A 20077-nucleotide genomic window follows, 5' to 3' on the forward strand; every position below is an offset into this window, starting at 1 on the left:
GAAGTCATTGAGTGCTCTGTTCTCCTTCTTAGCCCCTTCATTAGGGTTGCATTTTTGTTTAAAACATGTTTTAAACAGTTTTTCAAGCAGAGGCCTTTAAAAAAATTGTTTTGTTTTTTCAAGTTGTAAAATCATGCCATAATTTCCCAAAACATATTGTATGAGCCTACGGACAATTACCACTTAATATAGCCGACGTATACGATATGGCACGGTTGGAGCCCTCAAAATAGTAGGTTCAACAGCTATAGTAGGCTGCGTAGATATTTTGTTAAAATAGCTATCGACCCAGCATTATAGCATGTTGGGTTGAACTTTTTCAACTATGGAATGGTGATTCCGAGCCGCGCATTATTGAACTGATGCAACATACTGCATTGCCTTGATTAGCATGGTCTTCATTTATCCCATGTTCTTTTATTGTTTTTGTTACGAGTAAAAACCATAAAAATCCAAATATTCATGATTTGAATGATCGCTTCGTTTAAAATCGATTTTTTATGTTCATGGCGTTTCATTGTGGTCATTTTACACCAGACCGATATTCTTCATTTTTGATTCCGTGTTTGCCGAATCGTAGCACGGTCCACTTCTAGGCTTTTTATAGGACACCGCTCCCGCTTGTCACGTAGCGAGGAGCCTAGATAAACTTCCAATACTTAGATAGGAGCTCTTGAGTTGACAATCACAATCACAAGTCGATTAAAATCAAAACAAGATTTCCAGTGACTATTTCAAAATCAGCTTCTTTCAATTTCGGGAAACTAACTTTTAAGGTTTTTTTAAAGTGTGCTCCTTTCCTTTTTCCAAAATATGGTAACCCTAGATTTTAGGGAATAGACCTGCTAACCTAAATAAGCCCTGACGTTGGAGTCCGTTGGTGTTGAAGTGTCTGCAACAGCACAAACTCGCCTGGTATAGTAGACAGCTGTCGACTACGTACGTAGGCCTGTACATTGTGACACCAGTGATTGAACCACTGAGCTCCGATGTAATTTTTGAGAGGAGTTGACAAATACACGCCTCAGAACTCCTGCTTCGAACTTTTAAAATATGAAATGGAGAATTCGCATGGCTCCTTTGAAACAGCGATATCAAGTCGACTAATATCCCAAGTATCTAAATGAGAGGTCCCCTACCTTCGATATCCCAGCCCCAACTAGTCATAAAACAGTGAATTCACGGAAATGTTGATTTATTAAATTGGTTGCAGAAGATCAAGAACGATTTTGAGGAAATGCAACAGTACGATTACGTCAGCACGATAGTATGTAGAGGTGCGTCATTCTATTTCACAGATATTGCAATCGGAAATACGAAAATATATGCTTCACGAATGTTCGACTGTATTTGCAGAGCGCACAAGGTAACTCCGGTTATACCATCATAGCTACGTTCGGCTCGATTATGGTGTTCGAGGCAGGAATTTAAGAAAATATATTGCTCAAAAACTTTATGCATAACAGGAGAATATAAAATTATCGACAATCACATTGCTGTGCTGTGCATTATGTCGTACCATCTGAGTCCACGCCGGCATTATATTTGCAATGGTTTACGTTATTCGGCGCCAAATTCGCCTAAATCACAAAATGTCAGTCTTAAATGTGCTGAATAAAGGACATGTCATATAAAGCTATACGGAATTCGATTTCCTAATCTGAAACCAACGTTGAAAATCTTTTAAAATTCGATAGATGCGAATATATATATTGACAGCAATGTATGATAAATGGATATTGCATAATCACAGATTCATCAGATTTTCAACTTTAACCTATTGCCAATCTAAAATATACATATTAAGGCTGGTAATCCAATCAATATTCGGTAATTGCAACTGTCGAATTTCTATTCCGAATTTGCTGTACACAGATTCATATAGTCCTACTTGCGAACAGGAATATATAAAAACTGAAATGTTACAGATGTAATTTAATGCTACAGAATCGAATATTTCATAGGCTGTAATTGTTGAACCCGAATGGCGTGTATTTTCCTGAACGAGGGATTATTTGCATATACACTCGAATAAACGAATAGCCTTTGGTTGACTCCGACCCATACGGTATACACTGAAAGTATATGGGTGGTAAACAGGCGTGTTCACCAGATTTTCACCATAGCGTAGGGTGCAAATGAAGCCATCTGCACTTTCTGAAACGATATTTCTCTTTCACACCCATTCCACATGAAAACAGAACCTGCTCTCTCCCTGCGACGTATCTTCAACTTCATAGTTGTTGGTGTGCTTGACTGGTTTCACCCTTCAGAATGGGTGTAAAAGCAAAATATCGTACCAGACTGCGTCATTTACCTGATTTGCACCCCATATTATGGTTGGAATCGGGGAAAACACACGATTTTCGGTTTCAGTGTAGATATCGGACCATCATAGTCAACATTCGCATTTCCCCAAAAGAAATCGACCTTCAAAACTATGCCAGTTAGCAAAATGGTGTATTAGTACCACCCTAAAAGGCAGAATATTATTACCACCCTAAAGGTGCATTCTTACCATGCACCCTCTACGGTGGTTCGCTCGATTAAAGCCTATGGTCGAGGCCAGCGGAGCAGCTCTTTGCGATTTACAGATGTTGTCTAGTTTATTTGTGGAGACGGGTCGTTTTTAACGCCTTTTAGTTCTGCTTTTGGCTAAAACTCACCGCTTGTGCGTTGAATTTGGAATGAATCGGTGCGATCGCATTGCGTTATAGCCAAAGGTCATTTCACACCGTTACAGGTAAAATTTAGAAGCCGCGCGCTTGAAAATACTTATGACAGGGCTATAGGCGCGATGATTCACACTCGCACACAAGCTTACACGGGAGAGGTTTGGAAAATATAGCTTGAGAAATCGAGATAGCTCAAGGTAAAACCATATGTAAAACACTACATGCTGTGGCAGGCTCGAAAAGGCCCCGATTGAGCGCCATTATAAATTAGACTGATTATAATAAATCAAAAAATCACATCCATTGACTCCGGCGATAATACCATCATAGCCAACGCCGATTTTGAATCACTCCTCCTTTCGCCCATTGGCAGCCTGAGCGCCTTTGCCGCCGAAGATAGCTTCGGAATAAAACCTGGTTTTCTTTCGCAAGGTGTCGTGGTAGCGATCGAAAATGAGGGTGTTGAAGCCGAAATTGACGTGGAAGTACTTGTGGTGATCGTCGTGGAAACGCACGGGCGGCTGCCAAGGCCAGAACGCCACTAGGTCGATGCCTAAACGAATCAGATATGCATATGCAATTATGCATGTTCGGGAACAATATAATCAGACTGTACAGTGTACATGTACAAGTGTACATTGTACAAGCTAGCAATCCAGTTAATTTACGGTCAATTAACAACTGGTATTTTGAGCATAGTTCTAGTTGCGGATTTTAAAAAGGGAGTAGTTATAGTTCTAGTTCTAATTGCGCATTTCGAAAATAATTTAGTAGTAGCACAACGACAGCAACAACAACAACAACAACTAGAAAACAAATCAGACAAATGGCCTATTGTGACGCCATCATCGCAATAATCCAAGAGATACTGCTGATTTACGGCACTTCACAACTTACGCAGATTATTTATCGACGTTAGCGTTCAAAGAAGTACTTACCAGACCAGATTCAGTCGCAAAGCAAATGCAATGGCCCTACCTGAATGGTCGATCATGCCGTAATAATAGCTGTACATGACGCACGCCAGAAAGCTTACGAAATGGACGGGCACGGTAAACATAGGGATCACCAGGGCGAACTGTAGGAAGATAAAACCTTAGTTATATGCTATCTTAACACACATACGTACAAGTTGGGCCTATAGAATCCTATGGCATGTATTATATATACGGCTTGTATTCAAAATAGCGAATCATACAACATAGGCTACAATATAGCGAGTGTCATAATCAAAGGTAATGCCGTGAATTTCTACCGCTCTCCAAGACATGCCACAGCTACTTCAAGTGCAGTAAAAAAATGAATGGATTGAAAAGTGCACAGTTAAGTAGCGTTCTAAAAAGTAGATGCCATACTTGCAGAGTCAAAAATTCCGCTGGGTGCATAGCGACGGCTCCAAACGCAGTTGGCGAGTAGTAGCGATGATGGATCTTATGGAACTTTTTGTAAAAGTACGGCCAGTGCAAAGTCCTGAGGTAGATATAGATACAAGGGGTATCAATTGAAATCGCGGGCAGGATCGCTTGCCGCATTGACCAGTCTAATGATATCAAAACCAATAAATACCTATGTTTTTGAAGGGGAAGCTTCATTATACAAATATATTCTAACAAGACTTACAAATCTGACGGAATAACGGGTAATTTGAAAATGTTTTGTGGGAATACTGTTGTGTTGACTAAAAAAGGTCATTTTTTCAAATCGACTCCCGAAAACCCCGCTTTAACATGAGATTTTGTTCATCCTTGCTGTCGCTGCTGTCGAAATAAATAGATGTACAGTTTTTTCGCGTCATTTGTAGCCTTTTTAGTTGGGTGCAGTCTCTAGTGTATACATACAGTCCCGTCGCCTATAGCAGTCAAAGCTATAGAGAACGAATTGCCAAAAAAGAGGAGATTCGGGCGTCCTCGGAGGACATTTTCGATTTCTTGAAAAAGGATAACGTGGTAAGACTGGTAACCCTACTATGTTTTTTTTGTTCGTGTTATTCATCTGTTTGTCGACTGCCATGGTCAATTGGTCGCACCAGGCCTATTGTCTTCATTTTGATTCGGTATCTGCCGACTTGTAGCACGGCCCGCTTTCAAGACACGGGATCAGGTGGTGAGGAGGAGCCTAGATAAACCCGCAACACATTGGTGCTGCAGCCGTGAATCATACCGCTGCGCTACAATATCATTGCGGATATAGCGAATCCTCGATTGACCTTGTGACGTTTGTCTATCGTAAAATTGTCAAACAACCGTAGTAAGGGCAATGCATTGTGCAATATGTACTCGCATAATGACATGCTAACGCTGTACATAGGTCAGTGTGAGTTTCGTAGATTGATGGTATTTGCAGGACATGCGGGCAAACAAATAAGGTCGCACGCTTGAAATAGACCCAGAAATGTCAGCAAACACCTCACAATGCTCTGCGGCCACATAATCGCAATCGCGTGCGGAGATAAAATGGGTTGGTATTGGTATACGGATCTGAATCGTACCAGGAGTGGTCAATAAAGAAGTTATTTTAATTTTCATCGTACTGGATTGTGGCTTTGTTTACTTTCATGGCTTACCCAAGTGGATAAACAATAGCACTAACAAATTACTTTTTTAAATTATGGATTTTGTAAAGTAGAAAATATAGTTTGCGTCACATTTACATGTGGAAATATCACGACAATCGACCAATATAGCTTCTGTATCAACGTACAACTGACGAATGGATGTATTTTCGAAAATTATACATCTCTTTACATTGTCATCAGTCATTTTGTGTTAGCCACAATCACGCATTTTTTTTTTCAATATAGAATAGAATTAGAATTCTACCTAAACTTATTTTTTCAAATTAGATCAGAATTAGGATAATAGCTAGTCTCTTTCAAATTAGACGAGAAATAAAATCACCGAATTCGCGAAAATTTGGAAATTTAATCAAGTCGAGTTCGTACCAAATCAAAGCCCATTCTTATAAGCATGAAAGCGGCAAATGTCTGTACGGCAAGCTTGGCTCGTTTCCCACTATACAGTTCTTCTGCAGCATTTTCAGAAAAACTCGAAATTAGATTACAATTAAAATTAGAGCATGGAAACATTTCACAAATTAGATTAGAATTAGATTACCGGCATTTCCTTCTGATTAGCCTAGAAATATCTAGTTGCCCAAGTCTGTTCCCAATTGGTATATTTACTCAAATGGTTATGAATTTATACTCCTTCAACTTCACTTTAAATTGTTAAGTTAGTAGGCAAAGATATAGATGTAGAATACTAATTTCACGTATACTTCTACTTCTAGTAGAGTACGAACGATGACTATACTTTGACCAGCTTTGGTCGTGGGCTATATAGACTATGCAACCCCGGTTTATAAAAATATATATATACAGTGTTTGAGTGAACAAAAGGCACCCGTTCCACATCAAAATTCGGGTTTCCTACGTTATCGCATCCGTTTTTTACGTCTCAATAGTTAGTTAGTAACATTCCCCACCTGTGAATGTAATAAGCTGACGCGTCTTGGAACAAAAACGTCAAGACGGTGGTAACGATCAGGTACGTCCATCCGTAATCAGCCACGTTGAAATACAGCGTCGTGATGTCGGATCCGTTCAGCACCAAGGTGGCCAACACCCCGGACAATGAAGCGCCCAAGAATAGGTTGAAGGCACCAAGGAGCACCTCTTGGCGGTGCAGCTAAGAGACAGGAGGCACAGAACTTCAACACAAGGCCACCGAGTCACAAGTCAATCACACTTTTATAGTTTTGACTCGAGTCAGGTCGAGTCATTTTCAATTCACCACCGAGTCAAGTCCGAGTCCAAGTCAGTGAGTAGGCCTACATAGTTGAGTGCGAGTCATCGTATTATGACTCCACTTAGAGTCTTGTTAAACCCACTTTTTATAACTCTGTTCGGTGATATCGAATGGTTCGCATTTATAATATACTAATTTTCTTCATTTTTAGCCGTTTCTGGTCGCATTTTCAAGTACCAGTACCGATAGACGAAATATGAATGGTGCTGTTATTTTGCTATTCTTCGAAATTACAATGAAATGTTGGTCTTATCCGTATGAGTCTCGATTCATATGACTTGGTTGGAGTCATGAGCAATGACTGGAGTCCAAGTCGAGTCAATACACAGACTGACTCGAGTCGAATCGAATCATTCCCGTATTTTGAGAAAATGACTCGCGTCAAGTCGAGTCATCAGAAAATCGTGACTCGAGTCGAGTCATGAAACGAGTCATTACAACCATGCTTCAACATGCCATCATATAAACATATATTTTCGGCTGACACTCGTTAGGAGTAATAGTGATATACAATGTTTTTCCAATTCTCAACTAGTTGCTGACGATTATTTTTTTAGGGGCCTGGAGGAACCGCAGTAAACCTCTCGCCGAAACGCTTGTGACAGTGCTACGCGTATTGCACCACAGCACGGCGTCACAAGCGCCGTAATAGGGTCCTTTGTGTCGTAGGACACAAAGCAGCCATCTCGGTTGCTTCAAACGTTTCTACCTGTTCCCCTTCTGTTTCAATGTACAAACGGCTGGCACAAGCAGGCTTTGAAAGGGGGCGTCTGCGGCCACTGATCCCTTTCGCCACTATGCTTGCGCCTGGGATAACTGGTGCTCGAAGAGCAGGCGCAGTTGCTGACGATTACCCTAACGAGCGTCAGCCGAAAACATTCGGGTTCATTTCAATATGAACAATGAACATATTATGATTAGAGTCGAATATAATATTCAAAGTATGTATTATTACGACACTTGACTAGAGTATATATTACTTGATAAAATTTGGCGCCGCATCAACCCAGCATATACTTGAGTTCGACGATTCGGTTTTCGAATCATCTGATTCTATATTATAAACAAGTGATTCGATTCGGAAATAGGTTTCGCATCAAATCGGCCATGGCATGAATTGATCCGCCGTTTTCATTATCTATGTCACTATGTAAGATACATGGTGTCAGCGGGCGGGCAAGATAGTGTAATAACTTACATGTGTAGTGAGAAATCTGTTCGGTTGGCATTTCCAAGAAGATGGTGAATCTTTTTTTTGGATGTAATAGTGCCTGTAAAGCACATGTGTATGTGATAAAATGACTAGGAACTAGGAAGCGTGTGTTGTTTTACCACGCATTTTGCAAAACGGAAAATAAATGTACCATTACACTATATGTATATTTGTATCTAGTACTAAATACTCTCTTCCAAATGACCGTTAGACTACGTAAATTATATTCAGATTTACCAAGAAATCGGAAGCTGGTCATAAACCATGTTTCGTGGAGCTATAGGTAGTCTACTGCACCCGATTGTCTGTATCTTGTCTATTTCATGCATGTCAGTAAAACATTGTACATTTTTCGGGTATAGGAAGCTTGGGTCGTGAGACCTTCAGGGAACTCAGTTATGGGTCGCGTCGGGGCCTACGATATCGAATGCCCCGGTCGCGCTCTAAAATGTTTGAGAGCTATTACTGACTCAGCGGCTAATAAATCATATTAGCATGAATTGTAGAGGCGCGTATGACACCAATGGTTAGCGACGAGGTTGCACAATGGTTTGATTGTGACGTAAAAGCAAATGATGTCACAATGTTCAAAAATTTGCCCACTGGTGATACAGATACGGTCTCATTTCAAACTTTATGTTGTCTTCGAATATGCCAGAGATATATTTTTCAAATTTCACGTTCACGGTGGCAAAATCAATATAGAAGAATAGGGAATCATCCTGATTACTTTTGTAAGCATAATCTAAATTTTGATGCAGTCCTAATTGTAATCGCACTTTTCGGAAGCAATCATAGTCGTATCGTCCCATGCCCGAAATCGAATGGAATCAATTGTGCTCATTATGTGGCTAAGAGAACGATTAGCGAGATTATTTGCTCGCAGCCTATCTATTTTGCAACGCGTGTGTATAAGCCTACCTAAAATTAGCCTACTTATCTTGAAAGGTTATCTGAATACCTTCACGAAAGCCGTTTATTAAAATAGGCGCGTGGCAAAAGAAATGGGGGATTGTGCGTAACTCTACCAGAGGTTCTAAACCAGTGGTTCTCAAACTTTTCAAGACACGCCGCCTTTATGATAGTGAAAAAAATTCGCGCCCATTGCCCCATTCATATGATTTGTGATAACGAGGGCTGGGCAAAATCGAGTACCGGAGTGATTCGATTCTGAATCACGTAATATGCTCCGAGTCGAGTCGAGTAATCGAGTATCACTCATTATGGCGTCATAACAGAATGTAATATGTCAAAGTTCAAATATGTACCGTTTATGCGACCACTAAGAATATAATGCCTGTTATCCATCTCATAAAAGATACTTTGGTATTTTTTAGACCATACCGATTTCATTGCACTTGGTGACGATGCTGTGGGATAATCAGCACTTCGGAAATGTGCTACTTCCAGCAACCTTCGTAGCTTTGTATCATATGTTTCTTACGCTACGATACCGCCATTCAAGGTTCCGTGGCTTCAACAGTGAAAATTAGTATCTAAACTATAATTCTCGTTGATAAATTAACTTTCAGTGGTGAGAAGCGTAAAATTTCAGTACTCGTTAAAATCGTATTTTACTACTCGACTCGAATCATTGGAATTATTACTCGATTCAGATTCGTGTACTCGAATCATTGTGCCCAGCCCTAGTGATAACACGCCCGTCATGGCCTACATGGCCTACAAGGTACAACTGTTATCTGCGGGTACTCGGTTCTCTATGTCATTTGTCATGCTACATGCCCGTAAAAATGAAGCGTACCAATATTAATAATGTGTTCTTTTTGATGTGTGAGGATTGGGTCGCGAGATGCCATTAAATCTCAGATTTGGGTCGCGGTCTAAAACGTCTAAGAAAGTTACAGCCTCGCATATATAGACTATATGTTATAAATGCACAAGATAGAATATTCAATCAGAGAAATGTGTGTATTTTGGGCAGTTATCCGGGGCCATGCGTCATGTCTCGTCGTGATTGGGAACCGATAATGAAGCGGGTGCCTCTTGACTGGAATTGTTGACTTGTCGGATGCGTCAAACGTCTGAGCGCAGTGCGTATTGTTTGCGTTTTCAGTAAGCTTGCTATAATCCCGGGGTCAGCTAATCGGTAAATGATTTTTTTGATCACATAAACTCAATATTGCTCGAATCCCGCATATCGATTCTTGCGTTATATTTTATAGAACTTCAATCACATCGTCCTACCAGGACCAAAGACAATTGTTAATCTCGGTAACGGTGTGAAACAGCGGATCATTGATCGCCGAGCGTAGCCCCCAGGCAAAAATATACATTGATACGGGCAAAATAAAATGTCAGCAATTATGCAACACCAAATGCTGTCGTAATCTATAAAATCCAACACATTTGCTGGTGGCAATTTCTTAGAAGTGCCCAGTAACAAAAGATGGTCAGTAACAAAATAGTTGCATACATTCACTGAGAATTCGAGTGAAGTGTTAAGTTCTAAATTTAGTAAGTAATTTAGAAAGTAGTATCTTTACAAAATTGCACCATCGCCACCTTGCAAATCGGCACAGTTACTTGCCAACGAAGATAGAGCGCCAAGGCAACGTAATGCAGTTTCGAAATCGCGTCTAAATAATAGTATACATACACGTTTGTGTTAAAGATGAATGTGATGACACAACAAATGTATAATTGCTTATTTGCGACTTGCGTACGCTTACCATTGTAAGAATCCACCAAGGCCGAAAAAGATCACGTACGAAAACAGTATAGCGCTCGCCACGATATAGTGGACGTTATCCAAGCGATAATGATGTAACAATCCATCCAAACCGGTTGTCATGGCGTCGCGGCCTGCACTTATGTTTTTCGTGGCTTCTTCGGTTGCGTTGCCAACTTTTTTGAGAAATGACGGCGTGGTAATCCCAAAATCGTCCCATTTAAGCCACGCCAGGACCGCGTAAAGAAATACATCTCCACGCGACGCAGCTCCTAGCAATGCAACGATGAGAGGACTGACTACAAATGCTAGCAGAGCACGGGGCGAGGTCACAACTGAGAGGATGCCTTTGATAGGAAGTTTCCTCAGCTGGTACAATTCCTCATGTTCTTCAACCTTGCAGCCTCCAGTCATGCTTCCAACCTACTGTACGTTACAGGCCTATGATTGCTTCCTGTTTGGCACGATATGCTGTAGCGTAGGTAGACGGATTAAGCATTGGCAGGTTCAAATATTCACACCAAACAGACATACCGTACAGCTACAGCCTTGTATGTAGCACAGCCTGAAGTGAGGCCACGACTACACATTGTGATGAAGCTGACAGGCAGCAGCGTCTGGCAACAACACTGTACCGTGCAATACATATCGCGAAGTCAGCACTAAGGGAACATGAGATCTGAGACGCTATAGACATCCGCCTCTGTCTATGCATAGACTAGACTAGACAATAGTTTTGTGTCTGAGTTCGGACTTGTACCGGTACATTATGTACAAACAACTGATTTTCAAAGTGCGCAACTAGAAGTAGAACCACTCAATATTAAAAACTCGCAACTAGAAATAGAACTAGAACGGACGACTTGGTAAGATCCGCATTAACTAAGTAAAACACAACTATACCTAGATTCAACCCTGAAGCAACTAATTCGAATTACTGCTACTGCATGAATAGTAAATTGCTAAGAAATTTCGGATCTGGCATTTCAAAAGGCCGAGTCTTCGAGTTAGAATAGGGAATCCACCCCTTGCTACGTCTCTGTTAGTAGCGACTCAACAACGGCTGCAAGAACATCACACAACAGAACACCGGTATCACGATTCACGGCAAACGACGACACGTATTTTGTAGTTGTTCGGCAACTAAATGTTTTGAGCGCGCAACTAGAACTACTCTCTTTTCAAAATTCGCAACTAGAACTAGAAATATTATAAAAAGATAGTTAGTTGACCCCCCACTGACTAGATTGGCAGTTTGTACAAGTCTGGTAGAGTCGTATCTTATTCACAGGAACGGCGGATAAACATTGAACAACGCATTTCCGATTACCTCATTCACAATAAGTGATGGTTTATGACGTCACTCGTTAGATTGAGTCTGGTAGCGTGTACTTCAATATTAACCATCCCAGACGTTATAAGTATAGGCCTACTCGCCAGAGCTTCGCAGAATATGTTTTGAAATGAAGACGTTGACAACATATTCACTAAAACTTGATGCATGTACATTTGTACAACATCAGTATGTATGCCAAAATACTACCAGGCTAAATAGCTCCTACCCGGCGAGTAATATGATAAGCGGATGGAGCTTGTGGAATAATACACCTGAGGCACAGCCAGTTTATTTATAGAAAATGCTCGATCGTGACCTATGCACTAGATAGCACGTTCGGTACGTACAAAGGGCGCGTTTGCATTTCCCCGCCAGCGCAAACCGTTGTTATCAACCTCTGCAGTGGCAGATCTATATATTACCTTACGCAGTCACCCACTTCATAGAAAATCATGCTCTCCGCACAAGTTACAGTAAATATAGGTACGCATGTTATAGGCCATACTGAAAGTTTGATGTCGGCAAATTATACTATTATTGTTATTATGCATAAAATGATCTCGTGTTAATTTAGGAATCAAACGCTTTTTGCATCACGACAAATATGCAATCTTTATCTACCTAGCTAGCAATCTAGCATATTCTATGATCATGTAATATAACCGCACCGAACTGAATTTCTCGAAGTTGACTGCCGTATATGCTGTCTACAATTGTACATTTAAGAGCCACTCAATGACACTCAATAGAGCATGATATTGTCGGCAATGAATCAAGAGTACCCGCCTAATTTTGTCTCTTAGTCTTAGCACACCTACAATATACTATTACTCATTGGAACTCGATATACTATGCGCGCGCAAAATTATTCTTAGCAGAACACACTTTTGCGTGTGCTGCTGTAAATACGACCCAGCCATTAAAATGATTACTTTCCAGACAAAAGAGATAGCCTACTTCGTAACCCTGTTCCGTATTGCCAAAGGCGATAGTTAAATATAAGATAGCCCGTATCGTGCTGGCCCGATAAGCAATTTCATACAGTGACGTGAGATGACGTAAAATGAGCTGTCTGAAGACTCTGATTGGTAATTCTGGTAATTCCAACCGCGGTGCATCTAAACCAGGGATATCCCTGATCTAAACACACAACCGACTTCCGCTGTTAATTTCTATACCAGCTACTATCGCGTCTGCGGGGCATGAGCATTGAGCAACTGTTTTTGTTTTAGTAATCACGATTAGAGCCAGACCTGTATCTTATTTTTGGGTCGATAATGATAAAAACCGATAACTAAAACCCACCTCTTCATGTAAGCTCTAAAAAGTAGATCGATATTTCCAGTCGAAGAGCACAGTTTTCTGACTCATTATTGCCGTGTTGTGACGTCACGTAAATTGATAATACCAACATTTATATATTGTATGATGCGATAACGATCAATCGAGGTTTACAGCCATCCTAATGAAAAATAGTATCGTGTTGATAAATTTACTCTTAGTGTCATGGAGCGTATAATTTTAGTACTTGAAATATCGTATGTCGCTTCTCGACTTCATCATTAGAATTACTACTCGATTCAGATTCGATTACTCGAACCATTGTGCCAGTCCGAAATATTACAGGCGCATGGATAACAGAGTAAATCCCGATTGAAATACGGCCAATTCCATTGCTATCACCTGTGATTCAACTTTGTCCGTACCTAACCCACTCATGGATGAGCTATATCGTTTCGATTCTGAACCCCCCATAACCTTATTCATAATATCAGTTTCGCATGCTAGCATCAGGGTTGAAACAAGTCTATTCAAGACTTGTCTCGACTCGAGTCACGATTTTATGATGACTCGACTTGACTCGAGTCATTTTCTGAAATTACACAATCTGTGTATTGACTCGACTTGGACTCGAGTCATTCGGCATGACTCGAAACAAATCATATGACTCGAGACTCAGACGGTCAAGACCGACATTTCATTGCAGTTTTTGAAGAATAGTTAAGTAACCACAACATCGCGATTTCGTCTATTGGTACTGGTACTTAAAATTCGACCAGAAACTGCTAAAAGTGAAGAAAATTAGTATGTTATAAATGCGAACCATTCGATATCACCAAACAGAGTTATAAAAAGTGGGTTTAACAAGGCTTTAACTTAAAACTGAGCAGTCAACACAATGTCTTGGACTCGGACTCGAGTCATAATACCATGAATTGGACTCAACCCTCTGCTCGCTGACTTGGAATCGGACTTGACTCGGTGGTGAATTGGAAATGACTCGACTAGACTCGAGTCAAAACTATAAAAGTGAGATTGACTTGTGACTCGGAGCCTTGTGACTTGGTTACAACCCTGGCTAGCATTCAAACAATATCGCGTCAGCATCCGGATGAATATTTACTCGGAAGAGTGGCAACAATTCAATACAAAGCAAACTGAAATTCTACGCATATATCGCGTTCCGTTTTGGAAAAATCTTAAATCGGATCCAGAGCTAACAAACTTGAATCATCTTTCGAGTTGCCTGATTCTATATTCGAAAATCTAATTCGATTTCGATTCGTATCCAACCGAATCCTCTGTCATTGCCTTTTATAACGAAAAATGCACTGATTCAATTTCCAAGTTTTCGCGAATTCAGTAATCTAAAAGTGTGTAGCTATAATTCTAACCAAATCTAGAAGCTGAAAATTTCCTAGCAGTCCAAGCCTTCAGGGGATAATGTGACATGAATTCCGGGTGGGGATTGCGTCAGTGCAACTATGTCTGGTTACATATTAGCGATGGTACACACGCAATTGACTTACCTTTCTGAATCGTTAATAGCGGCTGTTATCGTTATTGCGAGGGGCAACGCCCGTAGTTAGTATGATCGCTCGCGAACGGCTATTGGTTCTTATGGGTGCACCCGACCGGTGCCGCGAAAACTCGTCCTGAACCGGTGACCCTTTCAGACCCCCCTTCCACCCGACCGGTGCCTGGGTTGGTATAGGCATCTCTCGACCGGTAACCCTTTTCGGTATAGGGATCACTCGACCGGTGCCTCGAAACTCGTCTTGAACCGGTAACCCTTTTCGGTATAGGGATCACTCAACCGGTGCCTCGAAACTCATCTTGAACCGATGACCATTTTCGGTATAGGGATCGCTCAACCGGTGTCGTAGTGGTGATTCGTACTTTCGGGTATATGCATCTCTCGCACGGTGTTGAATATGTATCAAGTAAATAGTCACGTGATTGGCTCTTAGTTAATGTGTATATCCCAAATTATTATATATGACCGATTCGAGTTAATCCTAACGTTTACGGCGAGTGCGACTTTAATATATCGTTATTCTTATGATCGCGGTGACATGGTAACGTAGCTGATATAGACATGATAGCGTTACAGGTATAGGGATCGCTCACACGGTTCTACATGAAGACATCATAGTTTAGTCGTGACAAATGACTGATCGTGTTCTAAGTCTTTCCTCGCTATTGATTGCTAGCTGAATAATACTTCAGATCGGATTATTCGCACCTTGTATACCACTGTTTCGCACCTATAGAATAGTCTGCTGTTCACAGTCGCAACAAGAATCACAAGTATACACATTACACATTCGTTGAATTCATTACTGTGAAATCAAACTCTTCACAAAAGCACGCACAATCGTATCATTCACTTTTTTACCATCACCCAAAATAATTTAAGTATTCCTTGGCTGAAAATCCTTGAGTTCTTATTATCAAAAATGTTATGGTGCGGTGTCGGAATCCATTCGCAGGATGTTCTAAAGGTAAATTCAGATAATCCACCCGCGATCGCTCACAAGATAATACCTAAGACATAACCATCGCTCGCGACTCGCTGTTACATACATGCCTATCGTTAGCAATGTAATATTTTGGTAATTGGTTTGCCACAGAGCCGGCGTAGATTCGAATATCAACAATAACCGCGCTCACATACCAACACTTCAAAAACGTGTGAAATAGGTTACAAATCCTACGATCGCTCACAAGATAACACCAAAGACATAGCCATTTCTCGCGTCTTGTCATTACATACACCCCAATCGCTATAGTGTAATATGTCGATGGTTGTTACTCTTAAGTAATAAGTAATGAATAACAGTACCAGCACAGACCGTGATTCGAAAACCAACAATTTGACACTTGCACGCGATCGCTATATGTTTTGACGCTTCGAAACAGTCGTTGACTTTGTGTGATAAGAATCATGCGAATATTCAAGCAATGTATCAATTGAATGGAATGAAACTTACTACACAGCTCAAGTTGATTCGTATCTGAATGTGTTAATTCGGTACAATTCTAATTAATTTGAGAAATCTTTTCGTGATCTTTTGATTCGACCGTAATCTGAATATTACTGACACCGACTTTCAGTCACATTGAATTATTCACACATTCCACGCCGCTGTTTTAACAGTTATAGAATCAATACCAACTATCTCTAACCCGATAATATTCAATCATTTTGGTAATTTACCAACTTTAAATCCATTCGCCGATGTACTAAAGGTAAATCCAAATAATCCAAAATAAAATATTTGGACTTTGACATAGTCTGAATTGAAATAGATTGACAAACATGACTACCAACTTTCCCGCAGTCCCATTTCGATATTATATGCACATTGATTTGAAACAAGTAATGAAACATTGCAACTCTATTCGCGATCCCGCTTTCCGTTTGTCAAAGAGATATTTTAGCATCTTACCATACTCACAAGAATTCTTCACAACATTAACAATTGTTAAAAATCTAGTTTTCACTTCCTTGATTATATCACTACAACTCACAAACTTGAATTAATTCATCCTGGCTGTATTCGTATGATCGGTCTTTTTTATTCGATTGTAAAGGTCGTTACTACTCTGAAGACAAAGTATTTACTAATCGGTACATATACGATTTGACTTGGACATATTATATTTTGAGTATACGAGATTTGAATGTCCGAACAATAACTGAGAATTAATTTATCACAATTAAATCCGTATATTACAGCGTAAAAGATATTGGGGTGTCAGCAACTCTGTACGGTCGTAGTTACAACCACATTAACTAATCTACCCAGGCAACTCGTCATGATCATTCCTGAAATCAACACAAACACGACCACTGACTTGAGTTAACCACGAAACAGCATCAAGTTTTAAATCCGCTTGCAGCTGACGGATTATTCGAATGCATCGATGGAGAATATTATTGAACTCGTCGGTATTGTTACTTCAACAAATTACACCGACTGCGAAAGTTAATATCGAATGGTAAGACTTGATCACATATTTGTTGATCACAGACATGACAAAAAAAAAAACATTACCGAGATTTTATAAACTAGTCATATTACTCTACACATCTATCAATATCAAAATGCGAGTCATCCAATTTTTCTACTAAAGTAACATTGCACTTTCGGATTCGGATTCGGTATAGTCATACAAATTGTATTAAATCCAACATCAAAACAAAAGGAATTTTTTTTAGTTTATTGAAATCAAATCATTCGTCTTCGACTTGTGCTTTTCTAGATTGCACGCAACAATTCGTTACGAATGAGCTGTAACCAAAGTTAAGAATTCTTTGTGTCCACAGATATAGAAGATGAATATAGCTAACACAATCACGAATCGACGTTTCAGAGTATTTCACGGATGTAATAAACTTGTTAGTGTCGCCTATCTAAAAGTATGCATGCGTTCGATTTCCATACCGACTGTTGCGATGTTTAGGATTCGCATACAATGACCAAGAGTGAGGATTTAACATCAATGTCGTTACTGGAGGTATTCACAACAGAGAATCGAAACATTACACAGTGTGAAAATATATCTTTGATATCAAAGCATTATCCCAAGTACACGATTAATACTCAACTCCGTTCACACTTTCTATAGAACGTGCTAAACGTAAAATTTTACGAGGTTGCACTCTAAGACTTTGATCATTACAAAAGTAAATTGAATATGTTTGCTCGACGCATTCAATTCAACTAGAAATGTCTAGTGCACAACAATCGTAATATTAAGGAAGTACTTGCTACACTGTAATTCACTAAACGTGTTTTGCATTGTTGTTCATTTGTAGCATTGATTGATATTGTTTTTTGAACCCTCAAATAATAATTCCCGACATGAAACCAAACCGCTGAAAGTCGTTACCAACACAAAGAAACACTTTGTACGATGTTTGCCAAATGTACCCTATGGTTAGGTGTACTAGAATTATTTGTGTAACACATACACCGACAACGTAATCGAGAATTTTTCCGTTGTCATTCGCTAAAGTAAATGTCATCACAATACTCTGTCACTAAAGATCTTGTATCTGATTGAATCACCGATAATTAACTCGCTAAATCAAACCATAAGGAAATTTCACTCACTCATCAGATATGAAACAGCGTCGCTTAATCGGTGTAGATCGTTTTTCTAAATGCAAATCATACCTGACCAACAGAAAACAATTTTCACTCACCTTGTAATGAAACCAATAAACACAGTGGAGTGGTCGAGCTTTACATCATCAAGCTGTTATTTGTAAATCAAGATTTCGGTAAACTTGTAAATGTATCGTTTAACTAACCAACATTTAGTGATTGTTGAACATACCACTTCGAAATACTGCGTTGATCGTAATTTCCATCATCGTGATAATCGAAGTACATTTCTTTCGAATTCGTAACAACCGACTATGACATGATAAATTTTTGACAAGTTATGCTTAGAAGATTGGTTGCATATCGCGAAAAATAATATACCACTCATATTGATACTGTTACTCCATTGATCGATATTTTCAAACGAGTAAAATTTATTACTTGAGTTTCTCCGCTTAATGTAAATGCAAACTCAGCTGTCTTTCAACATCGCAAAGACATCGATACAAAGTATACAATCAAACGCAACAAGTTTTACTTTTGTAGGTTGTGTATGGTTATCCTGCATAACTCATTTCTTACCAAAGCCATATGAAATATATTCATGTTACACGAAAATATTCGCTCATGCTACAAACCTGTACAATGATTGGTGGTGCTTTCAAACTGTTTCGATACCTCAAGAACTTTATTGTCTGAATGGTTGCTCATGTATCGTAATAATCAAGCAGTTCAACACAGAACTAGTATTAACAGAAACACCAGAGTTGTTTACACATAAGTTAGTATGTGTACAGTATACGAATACCATGTGTAAGTCCAGCACAATTGTGGTATCCATACGAGTTTAGTTAACACAATTTACGACACCGAGGTCGCGTCATCTTTCGTAAGACAACAAACCAAGGCTTCAGGATATGTCCATGTCATAGCAATGAATCAGCTACTCCAACAACAGAGTGCATATGTTTTCTAGTTACGGTGCTTACATCTTACACACAAATCAATCTACTTTGCTAACGAAAAGGGGTGAGTCATCATATGGTTATCCTCACTAGTAAAACATACTATCATACAAAATGGTCGTTATAGTTTGCACACCAACGGTACATCGTACAAGTAACAAGTCTCGAGAATCCAGTTATTCAAAAAACGTGAAAGTGTTTCTACGCCAAGTCGTTATGTTGACGAAAGCATATATTGTAATATCATGATCGATTTGCATTCGTTGGTCACAAACTGTCACTACTCTAAATAATTCTTTTTCACTCAAAGCCTACTTGTCACCATTCGTTTTCATCAAGTACGAGCTCAAGAAACTTACTACGACATGAATTTTTATTTTTATGTTGTGTAAATAGGTATTAATTAATTCAAGTAACACTATATCAACATCATCGAGTTGCGCGAATAGATTTACATGTGGTCTTGTGGTTTTAATCGAAGTATACAGCACGGTCTAATGTAGAGTCATCTCTACTGTACAGCAACTCGGTAATCGAAATGCATTAAAATTTAAACAACGATCTTGTTTCGTCGCATCAAAAATATGTTTACTATCGCGATACTCTGCACAGGCCGTGTAAATCCTTTTCACACTCGTAATAGTATACCAACAGCTACCGGCGACAACGTTTAACAATACCAACAACACTAAACATACGATACCTACCCAAGTAAAATTACCATTTTCACCTAGAGGTCGGTCGTTACCCGAGTAGAAATACCATTGTCCTTTGGAGATTTATCGTTTACCCAGTGTAACAAACCCCTTTTCCTTTGGAAATATATTTTTTCTCTGGTTAACAAACCTTTTTCACTTGGAAATATATTTTTCCCCGGGTAACAAACCTTTTTCCCTGAGCAACAAACCATTTTCACTTGGTGGTCCGTCGTTTACCCGAGTAAAAATATCATTTTCTTTTGGAGATCCGGCGTTTACCCAGTGTAACAATACATT

General features: G+C 39.6%; 2 protein-coding genes across 2 annotated transcripts in view; one reads left to right on the forward strand and one right to left on the reverse strand.

Annotated features, from left to right (window-relative positions):
• Positions 1 to 20077, forward strand: part of LOC145435525 (uncharacterized) — a 349573-nt gene that overhangs the window by 153941 nt on the left and 175555 nt on the right. The window lies entirely within an intron of this gene.
• Positions 35 to 11061, reverse strand: LOC145435466 (methylsterol monooxygenase 1-like). The gene is made up of 6 exons (XM_080312747.1): positions 10385 to 11061; positions 7680 to 7752; positions 6159 to 6361; positions 4031 to 4145; positions 3654 to 3753; positions 35 to 3228 (listed from the first exon to the last, which is right to left on the reverse strand). Exons 1-6 carry the CDS (start codon positions 10795 to 10797, stop codon positions 3023 to 3025), a joined length of 1110 nt encoding a protein of 369 aa, XP_080168873.1. The 5' UTR covers positions 10798 to 11061; the 3' UTR covers positions 35 to 3022.

The sequence above is a fragment of the Botryllus schlosseri genome, chromosome 1, assembly GCF_051294905.1.
Source record: "Botryllus schlosseri isolate E-star chromosome 1, Bs_hap1, whole genome shotgun sequence".
NCBI classification, from domain to species: domain Eukaryota; kingdom Metazoa; phylum Chordata; class Ascidiacea; order Stolidobranchia; family Styelidae; genus Botryllus; species Botryllus schlosseri.

Bases quoted from the DNA above. Each gene is read 5' to 3' on its own strand.
- LOC145435466 (XM_080312747.1), bottom strand. From the start codon at position 10,797: ATGACTGGAGGCTGCAAGGTTGAAGAACATGAGGAATTGTACCAGCTG. The intron at 6,362-7,679 runs GTAAGTTATTAC...CCTGTCTCTTAG, and splicing joins ACAGATTTCTCACTACACAT to CTGCACCGCCAAGAGGTGCT. The intron at 4,146-6,158 runs GTGGGGAATGTT...TATCTACCTCAG, and splicing joins TCAGCTTATTACATTCACAG to GACTTTGCACTGGCCGTACT.